The sequence below is a fragment of the Amia ocellicauda genome, chromosome 11 (assembly GCF_036373705.1).
Source record: "Amia ocellicauda isolate fAmiCal2 chromosome 11, fAmiCal2.hap1, whole genome shotgun sequence".
Classification (NCBI taxonomy): domain Eukaryota; kingdom Metazoa; phylum Chordata; class Actinopteri; order Amiiformes; family Amiidae; genus Amia; species Amia ocellicauda.
This window is the reverse complement of record NC_089860.1, coordinates 17899225-17909219: the sequence shown is the minus strand read 5'-3', so window position 1 is coordinate 17909219 and position 9995 is coordinate 17899225. Positions and strand designations below refer to the sequence as shown.

The window sequence follows — 9995 nt, the reverse complement described above, 5'->3', positions numbered from 1 at the left end:
CCCATATTCCCTGTGCAGGTACAGCTAGATCTCAGTACATACACCACAGGCCTCATGCAGTCAAATGCAAATTTATTCTACACAGTTACATGTCAACAATACCATCCAGAGCAACTAGCAGGGCACAAAGTCTGCAGTGGCCGCAGGGCATAATCCTATCACTAAACACTGTTCAAAATGCCTTTAATACACTTGGGGCACTAAAAGCAATACAAAAATAATCTATATTAAAACCTAATCTAAAATCCCTAAAACGAATCCCTAAAATTCAAAACAAAAATAGCAGCAGATCTGTGCAAACACCAGCAGTATAAAAAGGAAAATAAACAGTCCTGATCCGCTATCCAAAAGATAGAAAAGCGAAAGTCTTGTGCTGGCCCGTTGAGGCTCCTGTCCTGGGCTGGGGGGTGAAGATCCCTCTGAACAGCACTCCTCCCAAGTCGGACCCTCTCGTCAGTGTAGCCAATCATCATCCAGGAAAGAAGAGAGAGAGGAATAATAGAAGAAGACGTACAAGCTCAGGTAAGTGCCGCTTACACACACACACGCGCACACACACACGCACTGGAGATGTTATTTGACACGTCCCTTCCTCTTAAAGTGAAAACATATGTATGTGGACTCTTTACTTTCCCCATCCACACAATGTGGGGAAGCAATAAAAAAGGCAAACAGAATGCTAGGGTATATTGTCAGAAGTGTAGAATTGAGAACAAGGACAGTGATGTTCAGACTGTACAATGCGCTAGTTAGAGCTCATCTGGATACTGTGTACAGTTCTGGGCTCCACACTTCAAGAAAGATATCGCTGCTCTAGAGGCAGTTCAGAGGAGAGCAACCAGACTTATTCCAGGTCTGAAGGGAATGTCCTACTGAGAGACTGAGGAACTGAACCTTTTCACCCTGGAACAGAGGAGACTACGTGGGGACTTGATCCAGGTCTTCAAAATCATGAAAGGCATTGACCACATCAAACCAGAGAAGCTTTTCCAGATCAGCAGGGACACACGCACCCGGGGACACAAATGGAAATTGGGCTTCAAGGCATTCAAGACAGAAAATAGGAGACACTTCTTCACACAGAGAGGCGTCACAATCTGAACAAACTCCCCAGCGATGTAGTTGAAGCCAACAATTTGGGAGCATTCAAAAATAGGCTGGACATAATCCTTGGATCACTTAGTTATCAATGGGCAGTAAATGAGCATGATGGGTCGAACGACCTCCTCTCGTTTGTAAACATTCTTTTCTCTGTCCAGCGAGCATCACATTATTTCTGCAAGTGTTGTAGTTTGAAACGTTGTTGTACTTATAATCCCACATCAAACTACATCTTTGCACTTCTCACATTCCTTTTTGTACAGAGCATATCCACATTAACAAAATGATGATTTTAAAAAGTGAAACGGCAGAAAGTTTCGCCAGTGGCTGTTGCCGTGATCAGACATAAAATCCTTACATTCTGTTAAAACTGTCACGGAGGCAGGTTTCCAGGTGGTAACTGGATATGGGCATTACATTTGCTACCCCAAATGGGATTAATAAGAGCAGCACCATTCCACCATAAAATCATAACTACGCGTGCTCATAAATGGTGCAACGCCCCCGGAAGCAGCAGAAGTGGCAAACGATAAGCATAACCAGTGATTTGGTATTTCTTGGCAGACGCCCTTATCCAGGGCGCCTTACAACATAAGTGCAATACAAAACTGCAAGAATACAGTTAAGTACAAGGCATCAAACATTACAAATTCAAATTTACATTAAACAGAGCAATTCAAAATATAATACATTTTACAACTTCCAACTTACACAGTCAAGTACAGTAAGTGAGGTCCTACTTCCTGGACAGTAAAAGCTAAGTGCTGTCAAGATGTAGGGTCACAGTCAAGGGCTACGGGAAAGGGAGCAAGGAGGAAACAAATCAAAAACGCAAGAAGCGTAATAAAACTGTGAAGTGCTATCTAATGGGGATTAAAAGGACTAATATTACAAGTACTGTCTGAAAAGATGTGTTTTGAGTAAACGCTGGAATGAGGTCAAGGACTCTGCTGTCTTGACTTCGGTGGGAAGGTCGTTCCACCACTTAGAGTCCAGGGATGAGAAGGAGCGGCTCTGGAGGAAGGAGAGTGGAGAGGAGGTAGAGTTAGTCTTCTGGCACTGGAGGAGCGCAGTGGTCTGGAGGAGATGTATGGAGAGACGAGTGTCTGAAGGTAACTTGGTGCAGTGTGGTCCAGACAGCGTTAGCTGAGGGTCAGTGTCTTGAACTGAATGCGTGCCGGTATCAGGAGCCAGTGGAGGGAGTGGAGCAGTGGAGTAGCGTGTGCGAATCGGGGCAGAGAGACACCAGACGAGCCGCAGAGTTCTGGAAGAGCTGGAGTGGCGGGTAGTGGATGCAGGCAGGCCGGCCAGGAGGGAGTTGCAGTAATCCAGGCGGGAGAGGACCAATGACTGGACGAGCAGCTGAGTCGAGTAGTCGGTGAGGAAGGGACAGATCTATGTTGCTCAGGAAGAATCTGCAGGTGCGTGTCAGCGTGGTGATGTGCTGGGAGTAGGAGAGCGCAGGATCAAGGGTGACTCCTAGATTTTTAGCGGAAGAAGAAGGAGAGAGTGTGGTGGGTTCCAAGGGGATCGAGATGGAGAGATCAGCAGAAGTGATGAGAGGGTCAGAGGAGGGAAAAGACAGGAAGATCTGTCTGATCCACATTTGCTGTGGATAATAACAGAACGTGAATAAATGTCAGAATTAAGCACTTCACAGACGTGTTTATGCTTTTTATTTGTTTCTCATGTACAGCTATGGTGGGGTGGTGTCCTAGCGCCCCTAGTAGATGACCTGCCCCTGCCTGCTGCAATGTTAATGAAAGTATATCTATGCATAAGAGAAAAGTTACAGAAAGAGAAAACTGTAAACATTATTTCAGGTTTAATATGTTAATATGAATACAGCACATTTTTAGTTTAGTATTTTAGTTATTCAAATATTGCAGTTAATAATACATATCTACCAAACATTAGTATATGCACAATTTTAAGATTATAAATTATATGAAAATGACACCAATTCTTCAGTAACAACTTATATTTCAAATGCCAATTCTAAGCCAAGAATGAAATTATAAGTAGTAAAAATAAAGTAAAAATGTTTAATCCATCTGGAATCTAGACATTTGATTTATTAGCATAAATCTCATTGTCCTTCATCGTTGTCAATGTATTCATTTTCTCCTGAATGTTAATCTGAGCGTAAACTACATCTGCGCACTGATCCAACGTCGTTTGGCCAGGATTGTTTTTCTTTCCTGAAAAATAAACATAAATTAACAGAATTCCAATGAAAAAACACACAACACAGAATGAAATAATAAACAATGGAATAATTGAAAGAATGCATGCAGTTAGAAATTAGAAGACATCCTTAGATAAATGTAATGCCATTAAAAGAATCTGAAGAATTTGTGAGGATTATTTTGAATCACAAGTGATAGCTCAGACTCCATTCTATGCAGTTAAAGGATGCAACTAAGATATATACAACAATGACTGTTTGATAATGAAACAACCAGCAAATTAAGATGCAACAGGATCACATCCCTTCCAGGCCCTCACTTGCCTTGTTGAAGAATATTTATTTTGCAACTCTTCTCCACAGTCAACCGCTTGTTTCGTCTCAGGGTATCAGTCATGTCAACATATACTTCCTCTATAGTAATAGTGAAACCAGACAAAACAGGTTTTGTTATTTGTAAACTGCAAAACGTGAATTATTTTTATTGGTGCTGTGGTTATGCTGGGGTGAAACCACTCCTATACAGCAAGAGGAACAAACAGTCTGGGTAATGTGGTAGAATTTTTCTAATGCACATGTATTTACGCTTTTTGCAAGTTTGGCCTCGTTCTCTTTATTAAATGGTTTTTACAAGATAAATAAAAACAAAAACATTTGTATAGCTTTGTATCTTTTGTGAGTCTAGAGATCCCCTTGCCTTGATGGTTTGCATTTCCATCGGTTTCTATCTTTGCAGAAGTAAAAGTAACATTTTTTGAATGTTTTCCAGCTGTTTCCGTATTCTGCAGGCCCATGGCAACGTACTCATCTTCTAGAAAATAAAATGTAGTCATTAGTTGTTAACATAATAAACATTCTAAAATAATCTAAGACCAATTAACTAAGGCCTATTGCAAATGTACATATAGGTGTGTAAATACTAAAGAGACAGTGTTGTTAAAACCTATGCATGAGAACTAATGGTTGTCATTAATCCCCCAGTTATTAAAAAAAACACCTGCTGGTTTAATTTTGTAATTATAAAATTACTTACTGAAATGAAAGCTCTATCTTTCTCTTTTTTTAATACTGGAGGATCATGTAACAAAAGCTACCACAATTATACTGTAGATGATATGAACGTTTTTAAAGTGACTTGCCTTCTGCTGCTACATCAAGTGTTTGCATTGAGAGCCGAGAACTACGATTCATTTTATTCTTTCTGTTCTTTTTATCTATTAAAAAGGTAAAAACATTAAATCCTGAAAATACAACAATTTCAAAATTATTTGTTGCTTACACTTATGGTATGAATTCTAATATCATTATAAATCACATACAAATTGAGGGAAAACATTGGCAAAATATTGTAAGCATCCATATTTTATCATATTAAATGAAAAGTATAGTCTCTGTCAGGGATTTCAATTACATTTACCAAAAATGTATTTGTAAAAGATGCAGTGGTGTTCCATTAATTACCTTTATTTGCACCTTTATTTGGCTTTTTTTTTACAATATTGATGATTGTGATGATCACCAAAAGCAAGATGGCAAAGATAACAACAGTCCCACTGATGCAGAATAATAGTAAAAGAAGACCTGCTTAGGAAACAAACACAACTTGGATTTATGATCAAATTAGGAATAACACGGATCACAATTATATTTGATTAACTATTTCCATACTGCAGCATCATCCTGGTCATTACAGTTATAGGCAGTACATTAAAGTTTACACTATTTTCATTTTAAGTATGCTTGTGTGTATGTGTTTGTTTATGATTGCATAAACAAGTACATCTGTACAGTTACCGCAATAAAAAATTGATGTGTGAGACGTATCACGTATGTTTCTGTATGGTATCATGACCTTCTTGTTTGGATCCATGTCCTCTATAAAATGAATTGCCATTTGTTACACCAAAGGAATTATCATTACCCCCAACAGAACTGATACAATATGCTGTGCTAGAGAACCATGCAATGTCTTTCTTATTATCCTACCTCAGTTCACTTTTATATTGCAGATGAAATGTAATGTAATGAAAACACACTAACCTTTCTTAGTCACCTTTTCTTTGGATTCCACATTACAGTCAGTGCATGGATTTGAATTTGCTAAAGCAATTCGGAGGCAGAAGACAGAATAGTATTGTCAGCATACCAGAATTTTAACTTCGATACCAATACCGGGGTTAGTATCACAATACTCGATACCAAAATGATACTGGATAATATCAAGGATACTAAATACCAAAACAATATTAGCCAAAGTCACAGAATAACACAGAGTATGTCACAGTGCTGATAACTGGGTAGCATTCTTTTTTCAAATAATTACACATTTTAATAATTGAATACGAAACACAACCTTCAACACATGCGCTATTTGTGAGCAGAAATGTAATACTTTTTAAATTCCCTGCTAAGGAATTCCACACGCTGAAGTATTACTGAAAACTGTCACTCCTTCCGCCCCTTCACAATCCAAATAACATTTTGTAAATACTTTGAGTGGACAGATTCTTTTGTTTTGTTGGGTTTAAATGAAGATCTTGTTTCAGAAGTTAATTTGTGTGATTGTTTTTTTGTTTCATGCTTTTGTTTTGATTTGTACAAGTGTTGAATTACACTCCACCCCTGCGAAGGAATCGCTTTTTCTCTTGCGTGTTGTTGTTTTAGTTGTTTATTATTTACTGAATAAATAGTCTGAAAAAGCTTTTTGTATCAATCTATCTTTCTAGTAATTTTATTGTCATCAATAAATATTTATTTTGTCTATTTGTTACAGTGATCATTTAAATACATAGAAGCACAGCTATTATTATATTCTAATCTACAACACTATACACGAAATGTCTGCAATATTGTTAAAACTACACAGAGAAAAGTTAAGCGACCGAACAACAACTAGTCCTGAACTAGACCGACTTGATTCTCTTCATTATGATGACGTGAGAGACATTTGACAGATATTGAACGTCACAGAATTTCTTGTATCAAACTTTTTTTAATCAAAAAAGTATCACATTTTTGGTATACTGTGCAACACAAAGGCAGAATGCATGTACCTTTGTATATTTCTTTATCTTTTGAAATATAGCAACACAAATTATTCTTGAAAATCTTAATTAGAAAACTGAACTTGAGGAATTATATGAATTAGAAGCACATGAGCTCACAAGAAAGATTGCAAATTACGAGATCATTTAGTCTATCTTACCACATTGGTTGCTAATGTTTTCTGAAGTTTCTTAAAGGACCTAATAACAAAAATAGATGGAAGATAAAGCTGAGAAAAAATTAAATGATGGGTAAGTAGGAAAGAAAAAGAAGACATTAATTATCCCTGTATCCAGTTCTTCATGAACTCACATTGACACAAGAAAAACTGAGCAGACACATAAAAACACTGACACTTACAGTTACAAGAAGGTTTCAGAGGTTTGCCCATCACCCTGCTGACATTGTTCTCCACAGTGCAGACAAACACCCCAGAGACATTTTGTCCCACAGGGAGGATAGCTTTCCATCCAGCAATGAATCCAAGGCTGCTGGACTGACTTCCATTGAATATAATCCATTTGAAAGACACATTGTCTCCTCTGTCCACTGTACAGTTCAGTTCTACAATCCCATCACTTGAACAGGAGAATTGCACATTGGGCTCAGAGACTGGATCTGAAAGTGAATTTACTAAATACTTCAAAACATAATTCCCACACTGGTTTGCATACGATCTAGATGATTGAGCTGAAATGATGCTGGAACAATTTTGAGGTCACATTATCTTAAAAAGATTCTAACAGTACTTATATTGTTATCCTGTTCTTTGATATGTTCTTCTGCTTCTATTGTGGCTCTCTGTGTAGGGGAGGTGAAAGTATATACTGTTTTTTTGTATGTAAAATGCATCTCAAATAACTGTCAGACTGTCTTTTTATGTATTTATTTATTTGAATGTTTTCATAACTTATCTTTAAATAAATAAATGACCTACAGATTTTGTGAAGGTTTTTCCATTACATTTTGACCTGTTTAAGAAGAACCTACCTTGTAATTCAAGCCAGATGCTCCCTGTGATCACACATTTTCCATCTTTAAAAACCTCTAGTTTATAAGATCCACTGTCATTTCTCATGGGCTTCTTCAACATCAGCGTCCCATTTGGGAACAGAGCTGCTCTCTTCTCATACTGTCCATGCAATGTAATGGTGCTATTTTTTAACTTTGCAACTCTAGTGTCTTTAAAGCTCCAGGACACATCTCTACTAGTCACTGGGACGCCCGGCAGGGAAAGACACACTGACTCTGTGTGACTGGATACAATCACAGACTCATTTGTAGTTACTGTAAACAAATAAAAATACAATGAATGAGGTTCCCTCTACTCACCAAGATCTTTTTCCTTTTAACACATAAAGAGTGTGTAAATCAGTTGAAGTTACGAGGCACATTGTCCTTCAGTGCAGTTTGTTTTCACGCTGGTCATTAATAACCGGTCAGATGACTATAGAGAAAGGTGATTCATTTTGTGTGTATGTCTGAGGTTAATATCAGAGAGAATACCTACATTTTGTCCATATTGAAAGAGAAATGCACCAAAGAAGAGAAAACTGAGTTACAGAGGCTCCTGTTGCAAGGAGTTCAGTTCCCAATCTACTGTGTTTAATTTGATTCAGAATCAGATACATTTTCTATCCTTTTATTTCACTAAGAATGCTATTTCAAGTGTTTTGTGATCTTCAGAAAGAGAGCAATTCAAGTGGAATTCAAACTACATACGTATTCTCATTTATGCACAGCCATTTTGAATCAAAGACATTATACATCTGTTCACACTAGAGATCTCTGAGGATCCACATTCACTTTCTGATATTTAAAGAAACAATGTTGATAAATTAACCTGTCATTTTGTGATTCAATATTTTAATTATTCAGATCCCCAAATTCAGTTTTTCATGCCTTAGCTGTGGTTGATAATAATTCCAGTGGCAAATTAATAGTTTCATTAAGCATTGTTTCATTCATTTTAAAGTAAAATGTATTATGTGTATATACATATGTCATCAATATATATATATTAAATTAACAATTAATGTTATGATCAGCGAAAAATCATAAAAACTTACAGTGTGCAGTCTGCAGAAACATGATCAATACGAGCAAGCTGTGAAGACACGCACTACAGAGAGCCATTTCTATATCCTGGCCAGACCAATAACCACTGCTCTTAAAAGAGAAGCCTGAGACTGACTAGTTTAACTTACACTTGCCTTTATGTTCACCATGACCTGAGCTTTTCACACACGACATCTTCTAGACCCTCTAGACCATCTTAAAGACAGATCATTATCACTTGTCACTTCTGCAAAATAAGTCACAATTATAGACTCCTTTGGCAGAGTTACTTTTTATAATGTATGAACTTCCAGAAATTAAATGTTGCAAATTGTTGTGGGTTTGCTTTAATTTCATTCAACTTAATTCTCTATAAGAAGTAGTTTACACTGTACTTCCTTTCCTGTCTTTTTTCCTGACTGCATAGCGTCACAGGTGCGCACTGTGGGATATGCCATTGTGGTTCTTACTCACTATTGCAGGAACATAACCTCTGAAAGACTTCCCAAGCTGTAAAACAGAACCACACGAACTGCATAAATGAAAACACACACACACATGCACATGCATACACACACACATGCACACGCATACACACACACACATTATTTGAATAGATTTTGTAATGAAGAGATCACAGGCCAGCAGAACAATCTTTAATGTCATACTGTTCATTGCAATTAATGATTCCCACTTTCTTTAATCACACAAAGCAAAAGACAAGTCTCCCCACAAATGACAAGTTCATTAAATAACTGAAATGATTGTTTAGTTTTGCTAAACAAATGATGCACATATTCAAATCACATGGCACAATAGGAAACAGGAAAAAGTGCCAAATTACATCATTCAAATGCAGACTATATAAACACAATTTGTAACAATTGTGCTTCCCTTTTGTTTTTCATTACATTCTTAGACCACAAGAGGGAAGCTGTGATCCATAACTTAACATTCCAAAAAAACATTGTTATGTCTTTATGAATATTAAACAGCCAGCTTCAACACCATGGGTGGGTAGTTTGATCCATAACCGTGTTTTCTCCAGAGCGACTCAGCTGGTAATGGTGTGCAGAGGGCTCTGTAGTTCAGACATCACTGCCTTGGATCTAGACATGATGAAATACTTCATTTTTGTTTTATACTTCATCTTACCCACTGCTGAGCATAAATGCCTCATTTCATGGGTTCTCCGTCTCTGGACAAGGAATCTTGTTTCCACCTTCGAATCATCACACACAGTTTCTTACATCATTCTTAACAGACCACTATTGATTAATTTACCATCTGATTTATTCTTATTAACAGTTTTAACACAGTCTTCAGGTCGTCCATAACGAGGTAGAGACCATCACAACAAATACCTCATCATGGTGATGCTATCAGGTTCTGTTAGAGAGATTTTTTCTCAATACCATGTATATTTTGGGGGGTCAGACTTTAGTTTAAGTTGCCTTAAAGTACCTTAGCTGGAAATGATCATTTTACAAAGTTACCCTTATTAAGGTGGATTAAAGCAACACATTCTGTATAAAAGTATTTCTTGGGGTCTTGGTAACTAATTTGAAGACTGGAGCTCTCCCAGGTTTGACCAAACATCCAA

General features: G+C 37.3%; 1 protein-coding gene across 1 annotated transcript; it reads right to left on the bottom strand.

Moving 5' to 3' along the window:
* Positions 1 to 5241: 5241 nt before the first annotated feature.
* Positions 5242 to 8776, bottom strand: LOC136762781 (T-cell surface antigen CD2). The gene is made up of 4 exons (XM_066716329.1): positions 8404 to 8776; positions 7325 to 7621; positions 6695 to 6952; positions 5242 to 5389 (listed from the first exon to the last, which is right to left on the bottom strand). The coding sequence occupies exons 1-4, from the start codon at positions 8468 to 8470 to the stop codon at positions 5325 to 5327; spliced, it is 687 nt and encodes a 228-aa protein (XP_066572426.1). The 5' UTR covers positions 8471 to 8776; the 3' UTR covers positions 5242 to 5324.
* Positions 8777 to 9995: the final 1219 nt, after the last annotated feature.

What these genes read in the sequence shown, in the direction of transcription:
- LOC136762781 (XM_066716329.1), bottom strand. Translation starts at nt 8,470, where the DNA reads ATGGCTCTCTGTAGTGCGTGTCTTCACAGCTTGCTCGTATTGATCATG. An exon ending in GTTTCTGCAGACTGCACACT is followed by an intron (nt 7,622 to 8,403) that starts GTAAGTTTTTAT and finishes ATTTGTTTACAG; the next exon opens with TAACTACAAATGAGTCTGTG. An exon ending in CATCTGGCTTGAATTACAAG is followed by an intron (nt 6,953 to 7,324) that starts GTAGGTTCTTCT and finishes ATTCACTTTCAG; the next exon opens with ATCCAGTCTCTGAGCCCAAT.